Source organism: Oncorhynchus keta, chromosome 8, assembly GCF_023373465.1.
Source record: "Oncorhynchus keta strain PuntledgeMale-10-30-2019 chromosome 8, Oket_V2, whole genome shotgun sequence".
NCBI classification, from domain to species: domain Eukaryota; kingdom Metazoa; phylum Chordata; class Actinopteri; order Salmoniformes; family Salmonidae; genus Oncorhynchus; species Oncorhynchus keta.
The window spans coordinates 44,157,175-44,174,266 of NC_068428.1; the positions used below are offsets into that span (position 1 = coordinate 44,157,175).

Consider the following 17,092-nt stretch of genomic DNA (forward strand, 5'->3'; position numbering starts at 1 on the left):
CACAGTGTGATATAATACCAGCTGGACTAGTCACAGTGTGATATAATACCAGCTGGACTAGTCACAGTGTGATATAATACCAGCTGGACTAGTCACAGTGTGATATAATACCAGCTGGACTAGTCACAGTGTGATACAATACCAGCTGGACTAGTCACAGTGTGATATAATACCAGCTGGACTAGTCACAGTGTGATATAATACCAGCTGGACTAGTCACAGTGTGATATAATACCAGCTGGACTAGTCACAGTGTGGTATAATACCAGCTGGACTAGTCACAGTGACAGTGTGGTATAATACCAGCTGGACTAGTCACAGTGTGATATAATACCAGCTGGACTAGTCACAGTGACAGTGTGGTATAATACCAGCTGGACTAGTCACAGTGTGATATAATACCAGCTGGACTAGTCACAGTGTGGTATAATACCAGCTGGACTAGTCACAGTGTGATATAATACCAGCTGGACTAGTCACAGTGTGATATAATACCAGCTGGACTAGTCACAGTGTGATATAATACCAGCTGGACTAGTCACAGTGACAGTGTGATATAATACCAGCTGGACTAGTCACAGTGTGATATAATACCAGCTGGACTAGTCACAGTGACAGTGTGATATAATACCAGCTGGACTAGTCACAGTGACAGTGTGGTATAATACCAGCTGGACTAGTCACAGTGTGATATAATACCAGCTGGACTAGTCACAGTGTGATATAATACCAGCTGGACTAGTCACAGTGTGATATAATACCAGCTGGACTAGTCACAGTGTGATATAATACCAGCTGGACTAGTCACAGTGACAGTGTGGTATAATACCAGCTGGACTAGTCACAGTGTGGTATAATACCAGCTGGACTAGTCACAGTGACAGTGTGGTATAATACCAGCTGGACTAGTCACAGTGTGATATAATACCAGCTGGACTAGTCACAGTGACAGTGTGGTATAATACCAGCTGGACTCACAGTGTGAAATAATACCAGCTGGACTAGTCACAGTGACAGTGTGGTATAATACCAGCTGGACTAGTCACAGTGTGATATAATACCAGCTGGACTAGTCACAGTGACAGTGTGGTATAATACCAGCTGGACTAGTCACAGTGTGATATAATACCAGCTGGACTAGTCACAGTGACAGTGTGGTATAATACCAGCTGGACTAGTCACAGTGACAGTGTGGTATAATACCAGCTGGACTAGTCACAGTGTGATATAATACCAGCTGGACTAGTCACAGTGACAGTGTGGTATAATACCAGCTGGACTAGTCACAGTGTGATATAATACCAGCTGGACTAGTCACAGTGACAGTGTGGTATAATACCAGCTGGACTAGTCACAGTGACAGTGTGGTATAATACCAGCTGGACTAGTCACAGTGACAGTGTGATATAATACCAGCTGGACTAGTCACAGTGTGGTATAATACCAGCTGGACTAGTCACAGTGTGATATAATACCAGCTGGACTAGTCACAGTGTGATATAATACCAGCTGGACTTGTCACAGTGACAGTGTGGTATAATACCAGCTGGACAAGTCACAGTGTGAAATAATACCAGCTGGACTGGTCAGTGTGGTATAATACCAGCTGGACTAGTCACAGTGTGATATAATACCAGCTGGACTAGTCACAGTGACAGTGTGATATAATACCAGCTGGACTAGTCACAGTGACAGTGTGGTATAATACCAGCTGGACTAGTCACAGTGTGATATAATACCAGCTGGACTTGTCACAGTGTGATATAATACCAGCTGGACTAGTCACAGTGTGATATAATACCAGCTGGACTAGTCACAGTGTGATATAATACCAGCTGGACTAGTCACAGTGTGATATAATACCAGCTGGACTAGTCACAGTGTGATATAATACCAGCTGGACTAGTCACAGTGTGATATAATACCAGCTGGACTAGTCACAGTGTGATATAATACCAGCTGGACTAGTCACAGTGTGATATAATACCAGCTGGACTAGTCACAGTGTGATATAATACCAGCTGGACTAGTCACAGTGTGATATAATACCAGCTGGACTAGTCACAGTGTGATATAATACCAGCTGGACTAGTCACAGTGTGATATAATACCAGCTGGACTAGTCACAGTGTGATATAATACCAGCTGGACTAGTCACAGTGTGATATAATACCAGCTGGACTAGTCACAGTGTGATATAATACCAGCTGGACTAGTCACAGTAACAGTGATATAATACCAGCTGGACTAGTCACAGTGTGATATAATACAGTGTCACAGTGTGATATATACCAGCTGGACTAGTCACAGTGTGATATAATACCAGCTGGACTAGTCACAGTGTGATATAATACCAGCTGGACTAGTCACAGTGTGGTATAAAACCAGCTGGACTAGTCACAGTGTGATATAATACCAGCTGGACTAGTCACAGTGTGGTATAATACCAGCTGGACTAGTCACAGTGTGATATAATACCAGCTGGACTAGTCACAGTGATAATACCAGTGGACTGTCATATATAATACCAGCTGGACTAGTCCAGCTGACAGTGTGGATATAATACCAGCTGGACTAGTCACAGTGACAGTGTGGTATAATACCAGCTGGACTAGTCACAGTGACAGTGTGGTATATAATACCAGCTGGACTAGTCACAGTGTGATATAATACCAGCTGGACTAGTCACAGTGACAGTGTGATATAATACCAGCTGGACTAGTCACAGTGACAGTGTGATATAATACCAGCTGGACTAGTCACAGTGTGATATAATACCAGCTGGACTAGTCACAGTGACAGTGTGGTATAATACCAGCTGGACTAGTCACAGTGTGATATAATACCAGCTGGACTAGTCACAGTGTGGTATAATACCAGCTGGACTAGTCACAGTGTGATATAATACCAGCTGGACTAGTCACAGTGACAGTGTGGTATAATACCAGCTGGACTAGTGACAGTGTGGTATAATACCAGCTGGACTAGTCACAGTGACAGTGTGGTATAATACCAGCTGGACTAGTGACAGTGTGATATAATACCAGCTGGACTAGTCACAGTGTGGTATAATACCAGCTGGACAGTGTGTGATATAATACCAGCTGGACTAGTCACAGTGACAGTGTGATATAATACCAGCTGGACTAGTCACAGTGTGGTATAATACCAGCTGGACTAGTCACAGTGTGGTATAATACCAGCTGGACTAGTCACAGTGTGATATAATACCAGCTGGACTAGTCACAGTGTGATATAATACCAGCTGGACTAGTCACAGTGACAGTGTGATATAATACCAGCTGGACTAGTCACAGTGACAGTGTGATATAATACCAGCTGGACTAGTCACAGTGTGGTATAATACCAGCTGGACTAGTCACAGTGACAGTGTGGTATAATACCAGCTGGACTAGTCACAGTGTGGTATAATACCAGCTGGACTAGTCACAGTGACAGTGTGGTATAATACCAGCTGGACTAGTGACAGTGTGATATAATACCAGCTGGACTAGTCACAGTGATAATACCAGCTGGACTAGTCACAGTGTGATATAATACCAGCTGGACTAGTCACAGTGACAGTGTGGTATAATACCAGCTGGACTAGTCACAGTGTGATATAATACCAGCTGGACTAGTCACAGTGACAGTGTGGTATAATACCAGCTGGACTAGTCACAGTGACAGTGTGGTATAATACCAGCTGGACTAGTCACAGTGACAGTGTGGTATAATACCAGCTGGACTAGTCACAGTGACAGTGTGGTATAATACCTGTCATCAACATCCATGGAGTGTTTGCTTGAAGCAGCAAGAACAGAACACAAAAACAAAATGTTACACATGTACTGCCTCTTGGTAGTTCTACATAGCACTGTCACACAGTTCTGTACTGCCTCTTGGTAGTTCTACATAGCACTGTCACACAGTTCTGTACTGCCTCTTGGTAGTTCTACATAGCACTGTCACACAGTTCTGTACTGCCTCTTGGTAGTTCTACATAGCACTGTCACACAGTTCTGTACTGCCTCTTGGTAGTTCTACATAGCACTGTCACACAGTTCTGTACTGCCTCTTGGTAGTTCTACATAGCAACACAGTTCTGTACTGCCTCTTGGTAGTTCTACATAGCACTGTCACACAGTTCTGTACTGCCTCTTGGTAGTTCTACATAGCACTGTCACACAGTTCTGTACTGCCTCTTGGTAGTTCTACATAGCACTGTCACAGTTCTGTACTGCCTCTTGGTAGTTCTACATAGCACTGTCACACAGTTCTGTACTGCCTCTTGGTAGTTCTACATAGCACTGTCACACAGTTCTGTACTGCCTCTTGGTAGTTCTACATAGCACTGTCACACAGTTCTGTACTGTCTTGGTAGTTCTACATAGCACTGTCACACAGTTCTGTACTGCCTCTTGGTAGTTCTACATAGCACTGTCACACAGTTCTGTACTGCCTCTTACTGGTAGTTCTACATAGCACTGTCACACAGTTCTGTACTGCCTCTTGGTAGTTCTACATAGCACTGTCACACAGTTCTGTACTGCCTCTTGGTAGTTCTACATAGCACTGTCACACAGTTCTGTACTGCCTCTTGGTAGTTCTACATAGCACTGTCACACAGTTCTGTACTGCCTCTTGGTAGTTCTACATAGCACTGTCACACAGTTCTGTACTGCCTCTTGGTAGTTCTACATAGCACTGTCACACAGTTCTGTACTGCCTCTTGGTAGTTCTACATAGCACTGTCACACAGTTCTGTACTGCCTCTTGGTAGTTCTACATAGCACTGTCACACAGTTCTGTAAAACCCACTGAGGTATAAAAGTGCTTCAAAAAATAGATATGATTGATAAGACTAATTGCATTAACAAGAACAGAAGACAAATTCATTAGTGGAGCCTGTAGTTATGTCACACACACACACACACACACACACACACACACACACACACACACACACACACACACACACAGGGCGTCGTTATACCCATAGCAATATCATGTATTATTCAATCATCGAGTTTAATCTCCACTAAATGTAACCAGGTATACCTGTCATCTCGAGGCGGATAGCGCTCCCTCTCGTATCGTTCTCTTTCAAAGTCCATGGGAGCCTTTTCTCTGTACATCTCCCTCTCCCTGCTGTACTCCCTGCGCTCCATGTAGGGGCTCACCGGTCGTCTGTCGTAGTACAGGTCTCTGTGGTAGGGGTCTCTCAGGGGGCCCAGTAGTTCTACAGGGGGAAAGGAGGTTATCGTTACAGTCGATGCCATTTAAGCAGTCACTTTTACCCAAAGCGACATACAGAATTAGCTGCTACCTGCAAAACCACTGTTAGTAACTTTCAAAAACAAATCACCATGCAAAAAATAAACAGTCACCTTTTTCATAGCTCCTCTCCCTGTCGGGTAAGGGATCAGGCCTCAACACAATCCTCTCACCGTAAGAGATCCGCTCCACCGTGGCAGCACCCAGGTCTGGATAGCAACATGGAGATGTGGGGGTCAATGTCTTGGGGAGGGAAACCACACACACACACACACAGCCTACAAGTACCTTGAGCGGCAGGTAGGCTAGTGGTTAGAGCGTTGGACTAGTAACCGAAAGGTTGCAAGATCGAATCCCAGAGCCGACAATCTGTAAAAATCTGTCTTTCTAAATAAAGGTGTGTGTAGTTGTGAAATTGTTAGATTACTTGTTAGATATTACTGCATTGTCAGAACTAGAAGCACAAGCATTTCGCTACACTCGCATTAACATCTGCTCACCATGTGTATGTGACCATGAGGTATAACATTAACATCTGCTCACCATGTGTATGTGACCATGAGGTATAACATTAACATCTGCTCACCATGTGTATGTGACCATGAGGTATAACATTAACATCTGCTCACCATGTGTATGTGACCATGAGGTATAACATTAACATCTGCTCACCATGTGTATGTGACCATGAGGTATAACATTAACATCTGCTCACCATGTGTATGTGACCATGAGGTATAACATTAACATCTGCTCACCATGTGTATGTGACCATGATATACTTCCGCAAGGCACTGTAAACTTTGCAACCTTTTGCCACATTTCAGGCTTCAAACATAAAGATATAAAACTGTATTTTTTGTGAAGAATCAACAACAAGTGGGACACAATCATGAAGTGCAACGACATTTATTGGATATTTCAAACTTTTTAACAAATCAAAAACTGAAAAATTGGGAGTACAAAATTATTCAGCCCCCTTAGTTAATACTTTGTAGCGCCACCTTTTGCTGCGATTACAGATGTAAGTCGCTTGGGGTATGTCTCTATCAGTTTTGCACATGAGAGACTGTAATTTTTGCCCATTCCTCCTTGGATGGAGAGCATTTGTGAACAGCAGTTTTCAGTTCTTTCCACAGATTCTCGATTGGATTCAGGTCTGGACTTTGACTTGGCCATTCTAACACCTGGATATGTTTATTTTTGAACCATTCCATTGTAGATTTTGCTTTATGTTTTGGATCATTGTCTTGTTGGAAGACAAATCTCCGTCCCAGTCTCAGATCTTTTGCAGACTCCATCAGGTTTTCTTCCAGAATGGTCCTGTATTTGGCTCCATCCATCTTCCCATCAATTTTAACCATCTTCACTGTCCCTGCTGAAGAAAAGCAGGCCCAAACCATGATGCTGCCACCACCATGTTTGACAGTGGGGATGTTGTGTTCAGGGTGATGAGCTGTGTTGCTTTTAAAACATAACGTTTTGCATTGTTGCCAAAAAGTTCAATTTTGGTTTCATCTGACCAGAGCACCTTCTTCCACATGTTTGGTGTGTCTCCCAGGTGGCTTGTGGCAAACTTTAAACAACACTTTTTATGGATATCTTTAAGAAATGGCTTTCTTCTTGCCACTCTTTCATAAAGGCCAGATTTGTGCAATATATGACTGATTCTTGTCCTATGGACAGTCTCCCACCTCAGCTGTAGATCTCTGCAGTTCATCCAGAGTGATCATGGGCCTCTTGGCTGCATCTCTGATCAGTCTTCTCCTTGTATGAGCTGAAAGTTTAGAGGGAGGGCCAGGTCTTGGTAGATTTGCAGTGGTCTGATACTCCTTCCATTTCAATATTATCGCTTGCACAGTGCTCCTTGGGATGTTTAAAGCTTGGGAAATCTTTTTGTATCAAATCCGGCTTTAAACTTCTTCACAACAGTATCTCGGACCTGCCTGGTGTGTTCCTTGTTCTTCATGATGCTCTCTGCGCTTTTAACGGACCTCTGAGACTATCACAGTGCAGGTGCATTTATACGGAGACTTGATTACACACAGGTGGATTGTATTTATCATCATTAGTCATTTAGGTCAACATTGGATCATTCAGAGATCCTCATGAACTTCTGGAGAGAGTTTGCTGCACTGAAAGTAAAGGGGATGAATAATTTTGCACGCCCAATTTTTCAGTTTTTGATATGTTAAAAAGTTTGAAATCTCCAATAAATGTTGTTCCACTTCATGATTGTGTCCCACTTGTTGATCCTTCACAAAAAATACAGTATGTATGTTTGAAGCCTGAAATGTGGCAAAAGGTCGCAAAGTTCAAGGGGGCCGAATACTTTTTAAAGCACTGTATAACATTAACATCTGCTCACCATGTGTATGTGACCATGAGGTATAACATTAACATCTGCTCACCATGTGTATGTGACAAATACAATTGGATTTGATTTGTATAATAGAAAAATAAACAAGGAGGCAACGGCGTGTTTCTGAAGCAGAGTAACCACTTTCAGGTCTATAGGTTTTAAAGATAGAGATAACAGTTTCCAATGAGCATCCTTTAGTTACCTTTAGTTACCATTTATATATTTTTACAGAAGCTATTCCATTTTTAACATCAGTCAATTAAAAGAAGTACAGATTTCCTAAAACAAATTCCAATACGCATTCACGCATCCAATTCTCTTTAATGCTTTTCAATAAGGGCCATTTGGAATTGGAACAGGAATTTAGAATACTTTCTGAATTGAATGGAATTGGAACAGGAATTTAGAACACTTTCTGAATTGAATGGAATTGGAACAGGAATTTAGAACACTTTCTGAATTGAATGGAATTGGAACAGGAATTTAGAACACTTTCTGAATTGAATGGAATTGGAACAGGAATTTAGAATACTTTCTGAATTGAATGGAATTGGAACAGGAATTTAGAACACTTTCTGAATTGAATGGAATTGGAACAGGAATTTAGAATACTTTCTGAATTGAATGGAATTGGAACAGGAATTTAGAAGATTTTCTGAATTGAATGGAAATGGAACAGGAATTTAGAATAGTTTCTGAATTGAATGAAAATGGAACAGGAATTAAGAATACTTTCTGAATTGAATGGAATTGGAACAGGAACTGACCCCAACACTGCTTCCTATTACCATGTTACTTTCCCTACCATGTCCATGTCCATAGTCGACAGTCTTCGGGATGACTGGTGCGTTGGGGACTGGAGGTACGGAGGACATGTACCCAGTATCTTGAGTGTCTCCCCACGTCACTGTTTTTGCAGCAGTTGAGTTAGAAATGAGATTGGTCGCCTGGGGTGGAGAAACAGTGATGTGGGTTAACACCTTTAAAAAACATGGGTAAATATCTCTCATTTACAGAGCATGTGGGTTAACACCTTTAAAAATGGGTAAATACCTATCATTTGAAACTAAAACTAAAATAAAAAGAGTTAGAAATATGTATGTGACCTGGAAATGACAACGGACAATAATCAAAGTGGTCTTCTTCAAATATATTGTTGAACTATAACCAGGTTTATATCCATATTATGACCAGGTTGATAACCAACATTATAACCAGGTCTATAACCTACTATTATAACCAACATTATAACCAGGTCTATAACCTACTATTATAACCAACATTATAACCAGGTCTATAACCAACTATTATAACCAACATTATAACCAGGTCTATAACCGACTATTATAACCAACATTATAACCAGGTCTATAACCTACTATTATAACCAACATTATAACCAGGTCTATAACCTACTATTATAACCAACATTATAACCAGGTCTATAACCAACTATTATAACCAACATTATAACCAGGTCTATAACCGACTATTATAACCAACATTATAACCAGGTCTATAACCGACTATTATAACCAACATTATAACCAGGTCTATAACCAACATTATAACCAGGTCTATAACCAACATTATAACCAACATTATAACCAACATTATAACCAGGTTACAACCAACATTATAACCAGGTTACAACCAACATTATAACCAGGTTACAACCAACATTATAACCAGGTTACAACCAACATTATAACCAGGTTACAACCAACATTATAACCAGGTTACAACCAACATTATAACCAGGTTACAACCAACATTATAACCAGGTTACAACCAACATTATAACCAGGTTACAACCAACATTATAACCAGGTTACAACCAACATTATAACCAGGTTACAACCAACATTATAACCAGGTTACAACCAACATTATAACCAGGTTACAACCAACATTATAACCAGGTTACAACCAACATTATAACCAGGTTACAACCAACATTATAACCAACATTATAACCAGGTTATAACCAGCATTATAACCACCTATTATAACCAACATTATAACCACCTATTATAAACACCTATTATAACCAACATTATAACCAACATTATAACCACCTATTATAACCAACATTATAACCAACATTTTAGCCAACATTTTAGCCAACATTTTAGCCAGGTTACAACCAACATTATAACCAGGTTACAACCAGCATTATAACCAACATTATAACCACACATATTATAACCAACTTTATAACCAACATTATAACCACCTATTATAACCACCTATTATAACCACCTATTATAACCAGGTTACAACCACTATTATAACCAACATTATAACCAACATTATAACCAACATTATAACCAACATTATAACCACCTATTATAACCACCTATTATAACCAACATTATAACCAACATTATAACCAACATTATAACCAACATTATAACCACCTATTATAACCACCTATTATAACCAACATTATAACCAGGTTTATAACCAACATTATAACCAACATTATAACCACCTATTATAACCAGGTTTATAACCAGGTTTATAACCAACATTATAACCAGGTTACAATCAACATTATAACCACCTATTATAACCACCTATTATAACCAACATTATAACCAGGTTACAACCACTATTATAACCAACATTATAACCACCTATTATAACCAGCATTATAACCACTATTATAACCAACATTATAACCAGGTTACAACCACTATTATAACCAACATTATAACCACCTATTATAACCAGCATTATAACCACTATTATAACCAACATAATAACCAGGTTTATAACCAACATTATAAACACCATTATAACCAACATTATAACCACCTATTATAACCAACATTATAACCAGGTTACAACCAACATTATAACCACCTATTATAACCAACATTATAACCAGGTTACAACCAACATTATAACCACCTATTATAACCAACATTATAACCAGGTTTATAACCAACATTATAACCAGGTTTATAACCAACATTATAACCAGGTTTATAACCAACATTATAACCAGGTTACAACCAACATTATAACCACCTATTATAACCAACATAATAACCACTATTATAACCAACATTATAACCAGGTTACAACCAACATTATAACCACCTATTATAACCAACATTATAACCACCTATTATAACCAACATTATAACCAGGTTACAACCAACATTATAACCACCTATTATAACCAACATAATAACCAGGTTTATAACCAACATTATAACCAGGTTTATAACCAACATTATAACCACCTATTATAACCAACATTATAACCAACATTATAACCAGGTTTATAACCAACATTATAACCAGGTTTATAACCAACATTATAACCAGGTTTATAACCAACATTATAACCAGGTTTATAACCAACATTATAACCAGGTTTATAACCAACATTATAACCAGGTTTATAACCAACATTATAACCACCTATTATAACCAACATTATAACCAACATTACAACCAGGTTTATAACCAACATTATAACCAACATTACAACCAGGTTTATAACCAACATAATAACCAGGTTTATAACCAACATTATAACCAGGTTTATAACCAACATTATAACCACCTATTATAACCAACATTATAACCAACATTACAACCAACATTACAACCAGGTTTATAACCAACATAATAACCAGGTTTATAACCAACATTATAACCACCTATTATAACCAACATTATAACCAACATTACAACCAGGTTTATAACCAACATTATAACCATAAATTCCCTGGTTTTCCCAAATTCCGGAATCAGGAGGGAACAAGCAGCAGACCTGGAACCCTCTAAACCAGGATTTCTGGAAAACCAGGGAATTTATTCAAAGTTCCCAGGATTTTGCAACCCTATATACAAATACATTACATTACATTACATTACATACATACATACATACATACATACATACATACATACATACATACATACATACATACATACCTATTATAACCAACATTATAACCAAAATTATAACCACCTATTATAACCACCTATTATAACCAACATTATAACCAGGTTACAACCACTATTATAACCAACATTATAACCACTTATTATAACCAGGTTATAACCACTATTATAACCAACATTATAACCAGGTTACAACCACTATTATAACCAACATTATAACCAGGTTACAACCACTATTATAACCAACATTATAACCACCTATTATAACCAACATAATAACCAGGTTTATAACCAACATTATAACCAACATTGTAACCAACATTATAACCAACATTATAACCAGGTTACAACCAACATTATAACCACCTATTATAACCAACATAATAACCAGGTTTATAACCAACATTATAACCAGGTTTATAACCAACATTATAACCAACATTACAACCAGGTTTATAACCAACATTATAACCATAAATTCCCTGGTTTTCCCAAATTCCGGAATTAGGAGGGAACAAGCAGCAGACCTGGAACCCTCTAAAACAGGATTTCTGGAAAACCAGGGAATTTATTCAAAGTTCCCAGGATTTTGCAACCCTATATACAAATACACATACATATATATATACACATTACATTACCATACATACATACATTACCATACATTACCATACATTACATACATACATACATACATACAGCTAAATTCTATATGTAAATGTCAAACAGTTACATTCTATATTTTATGTCAAATATATACATTTGATTTAGTAATATTTTATGTCAACAGGATGTGGTTGTTTACCTGCAGGGCACTCCGGACCTCAGGGGGGATCTCCAGCCCCAGTAGCCCAGCAGGGAGCTCCGTCTTCGGGTCAGACGTGATGGAATGGGCCTCTCCCTCGGTGAAATTCTCCTGCATTTCTCTGTTCAGTACCAGAGAAACAGACCTACATTGTATTTAAAGTGCTGTGTGATTCATTTGCCAATATGCATGTACAGAGTAGCCTGGAATCTCGAACCTATTTTGTGTTAACATTCCTCTCCGTGTACTCCCCAAAAATGGTATCACAAAAGGGTGGCAATGAGTAGAATGATAGAACAATCAGACAGGTACTCAGGCAACATACAGAGGTCTCTCACAAAAAAAGAGATGTGAAAAATGGCATTTTAAAAAAGATATACAATGCCAGTCAAATTTGGACACACCTACTCATTCAAGTCAATAATAGTGAAGACATCAAAACTATGTGCACAGTTGTCATCAAGGCAAAGGGTGGCTACTTCTGAGAACCTCAAATATAAAATATATTTTGGATTTGTTTAACACTTTTTTGGTTACTATATGATTCCATATGTGTTATTTCATGGTTTTGATGTCTTCACTATTTTTCTACAATGTAGAAAATAGTAAAAAAAGAAAAAACAAAAATATTCAGACCTCTAGACTAAAATGGTTTTGATTGTTTTCCCCCCCTCATCAATCTACACACAATACCCCATAATGACATCACAATACCCCATAATGACATCACAATACCCCATAACGACATCACAATACCCCATATTGAATGCGATTTTTTGGCTGTTGAAATACCCAGTGGTAGAAAAAGTACCCAAATGTCATACTTGAGTAAAAGTAAAGATTCTTCCATAGGAAATGACTCAAGTAAAAGTGAAAGTCACCCAGTAAAATACTACTTAAGTAAAAGTCTAAAAGTATTTGGTTTTAAATATAATTAAGTGTCAAAAGAAAATATAATTGATAAAATGTACTTAAGTATCAAAAGTACAAGTATAAATAATTTCAAATTCCTCATATTAAAGCAAACCAGACCACTACATTTTCTAGTTAAAAAAAAAAAATGTATTTACGGATAGCCAGGGGCACGCTCCAACTGTCAAAGATAATTTACAAATGGAGCATGTGTTTTAGTGAGTCTGCCAGATCAGAGGCAGTAGGGATGACCAGGGTTCTCTTGATAAGTGGGTGAATTAGACATTTTTCCTGTCCTGCTTAGCCTTCAAAATGTAACGAGTTGGGTGACAGGGAAAATGTATGGAGTAATAAGTACATTATTTTCTTTAGGAATGTAGTGAAGTAAAAGTTTTCCAAAATATTAATAGTAAAGTACAGATACCCAAGAAAACTACTTAAGATGAACTTTCAAGTACTTTTACTTAAGTACTTTACACCAAATGGAAAACCTCCTTCCTTAAGTATTCAGACCCTTTGCTATGAGAATTGAAATTGAGCTGGTACATTACCGCTTCCACTTATCATCCTTGAGATGTTTCTACAACTTGATTGGTGTCCACCTGTGGTAAATTCAATTGGATTGGACATGATTTGGAAAGGCGCACACCTGTCTCTATAAGGTCCCACAGTTTACAGTACATGTCAGAGCAAAAACAAAGCCATGATGTCGAAGGAATTGTCCGTAGAGCTCCGAGACAGGATTGTCGAGGCACAGATCTGGGGAAGGGTACCAAAACATTTCTGCAGCACTGAAGGTCCCCAAGAACACATTGGCTTCCATCATTCTTAAATGGAAGAAGTTTGGAACCACCAAGACTCTTGCTTGAGCTGGCCGCCCGACCAAACTGAGCAGAAGAGAAGGGCCTTGGTCAGGGAGGTGACCAGGAAAACCTTCAAGAAGGACAACCATCTCTGCAGCACTCTACCAATCAGGCATTTATGGTAGAGTGGCCAGACAGAAGCCACTCCTCAGCAAAAGGCCCATGACAGCCCGCTTGGAGTTAGCCAAAAGGCACCTAAAGGAGTCACAGACCATGAGAAACAAGACACTCTGGTCAGATGAAACCAAGATTGAACTCTTTGGCCTGAATGCCAAGTGTCACGTCTGGAGGAAACCTGGCACCATCCCTACGGTGAAGCATGGTGGTGGCAGTATTATGCTATTGGGATGTTTTTCAGCGGCAGGAACTGGGAGACTAGTCAGGATTGAGGGTAAGATGAACAGAGCAAAAGTAAAGAGATCATTGACGAAAACCTGCTCCAGAGAGCTCAGGACATCAGACTGGTGTGAAGGTTCACCTTCCAACAGGACAACGACCCTAAGCACACAGCCAAGACAATGCAGGAGCGGCTCCAGGACAAGTCTCTGAGTGGCCCAGCCAGAGTCTGGACTTGAACCTGATCGAACATCTCTGGAGAGACCTGAAAATATCTGTGCAGCGACGCTCCCCATCCAACCTGACATAGTTTGAGAGGATCTGCAGGGAAGAATGGGAGAAACTCCCCAAATACAGGTGTGCCAAGCTTGTAGCGTCATACCCAAGAAGACTGAAGGCTGTAATTTCTGCCAAAGGTGCATCAACAAAGTACCGAGTAAAGGGTCTGAATACTTATTGTAAATGTGGTATTTCAGGATAATTTTTTTTATACATTTGCAAAAATATCAAATAGTTGTTGCTTTGTCATTATGGGGTATTGTGTATAGATTGATGAGATTTCAAAAAATATTTTTTTAATCCATTTTAGATTAAAGCTGTAACGTAACAAAATGTGGGAAAAGTCAAGTCTGAATACTTTCCAAATGTAATGTATAGTATGATATATATTGATGTATAGTTGATATATAGTTTGATATATATTGTGGTCATTAAAAAATGACAAGGTTTCACCAAGACGGTTTCTATCTTACATACACATCTCTTAGGGTTGGGGTCAATTCCATTTCAATTCCAGGCAATTACAAAAGTAAACCAAATTGCAATTCCACATTTTCCTCGTTGAAAAGCATTGAAGAGAATTGGAATGGTACTTCCCGAATTGAACCCAATCCCGATGTCTCTAAATTTACCTGATAAGCTTCAGCTCATGGGCAGCTTTCAGGATGATCTCATGTTGTCGTTGTGACAGAGCCAGTATGCCCGGTCCAGTTCCCTGTGAGGCTGGTTCCTGAGAACTGTCTGGTCCAGTAGTGGGAGGAGCAAGGGCCTGGGAAGGGGTGGGTGGAGGGATACCTAGATCGGATCTAGGTGGCTCGGCTCGTCCGTCGTAGTGGGGCCTATGCTCCTCAAAATCTGAGGGGTAGTTTCTCTCCAGAAGGGGCGGTCTTGATCTCTCCCACTCTGGAGGTGGCAAGTAGGGGGGTTCATTGTGCCTATAAGGAGGGTCGTCCGGGTAGTCGCGACTTTGTAGCTTGCCTCCTCTTCCGTGCTCTTCTCCCTCGTAGGCGTATGGAGGACGGTCTCTGTCTCCCTCGTAGGCATATGGAGGACGGTCTTGGTCCCTCTCATCAGTCCACTCGTCCTCTCTGAAGCGGTCTGGGGGAGGGTAGGGTGGATAGTCTCTCTCTGGTAGTGGTCCTCCTCTCTCCCTGTCCCATTCCCCACCACGAGGAGGCTCATGGGGATAATACTCCTCCTCGCGGTCGTAATCATGTGGCGGGCGCTTCGGCCAGTCACGCGGTGGCAGCGGTCTTCCATACCTGTCATCATCAGGACCACCAAACTCCTCCCCGTACCCGTCGTGGGGGTACCCCTCCATCTCCTCGTGTGGCTGCTGCATCATGCCCCGGGCCCTGCCCATCGGGGCTCCCCGAGGGCCCATCGGACGCCTCCTCATCCCCCCTCGCTCCATCATCATCTCAAGGGGAGGCGGACCTCTTGGCCCGACTCTACCGTGGTTGGGGGGTCGTCCTGGGCCCGGGGGCCAGCCAAGGTCCCTATCCGTGTCGTGATATGGAGGATGATCACCAGGCCCCATCAGATCTCTGTCCATCATCTCTCTAGGTGGAGGAGGTCGCCCCCTCATGTCTCGCTCCATCATATCGTGGTGCATGGGCGGCCCTCTGGGGTTGTACTCTCGATGCAGCGGGGGTCCCAGAGGGTCCATGTCGTCGTGAGGCCCCATGGGGGATCCTAGAGGGTCATGGGTGTCCATGGCTCCGCGAGGAGGAGGAAGGGGGCGTCTGGGACCCCCCTGGTGCATGAAGCCGGGTCGGCCGCGTGGAGGGCGACTACGCCCAGGATGGAAGGGGGCTCGGGGGCCTCCTCTCATGCCATGAGGAGGGGGCCTCCGGTCCATCCAGTAGGGATCTCCTTCCTCTCCCCAGTACTCTGGAGGTGGGGGGTCTGCTTCCTCCCAGTGGTGCCCGTCTAGAGGCTCTCCTCTCCCCATAGGGGGACCTCCTCTCCCTGGGTCTTCGTAGTAGTCCTCTGGAGAGTAGTAGTGCTCTTCAGGGACCCACATCTCCTCTTCAGGCAGAGGAGGACCTCCAGGTTTCTCCAGTGAAGGGTCCTGCTGCCAGTCCTCCTCTGGTCCTCCATGTTGTGATCTCATCTCTTCATGTGTAGGTCTGTAGTCGTAAGGAACCCCCTCCATGTCGTCCTCCGTCCTCCCACCTCCCAGGGGGACAGTGTTGGGACTGAAGTCTGGGATACCGGGCTGTTGTCCTCCACGTCCCCTCAGACCACCCCTTCCTCCTCGCCCCCTCATTCCTCCATCCAACTCCCCTCGTCCTCTACCTCCCCTCATCCCTCCATCAAACTCCCCTCGTC

At 41.2% G+C, this 17,092-nt stretch overlaps 1 protein-coding gene across 1 annotated transcript in view; it reads right to left on the reverse strand.

The window, feature by feature from the left end:
• The window catches only part of LOC118374100 (YLP motif-containing protein 1-like), a 64,360-nt gene that overhangs the window by 37,718 nt on the left and 9,550 nt on the right, over positions 1 to 17,092 (reverse strand). Inside the window, exons 7-12 of the mRNA XM_052523342.1 lie at positions 15,391 to 17,084; positions 12,369 to 12,513; positions 8,445 to 8,586; positions 5,391 to 5,486; positions 5,062 to 5,242; positions 3,778 to 3,804 (exon numbers count right to left, since the gene is read on the reverse strand). Coding sequence (XP_052379302.1) covers positions 3,778 to 3,804; positions 5,062 to 5,242; positions 5,391 to 5,486; positions 8,445 to 8,586; positions 12,369 to 12,513; positions 15,391 to 17,084 — 2,285 coding nt within the window. The remainder of the gene's footprint in view (positions 1 to 3,777; positions 3,805 to 5,061; positions 5,243 to 5,390; positions 5,487 to 8,444; positions 8,587 to 12,368; positions 12,514 to 15,390; positions 17,085 to 17,092) is intronic.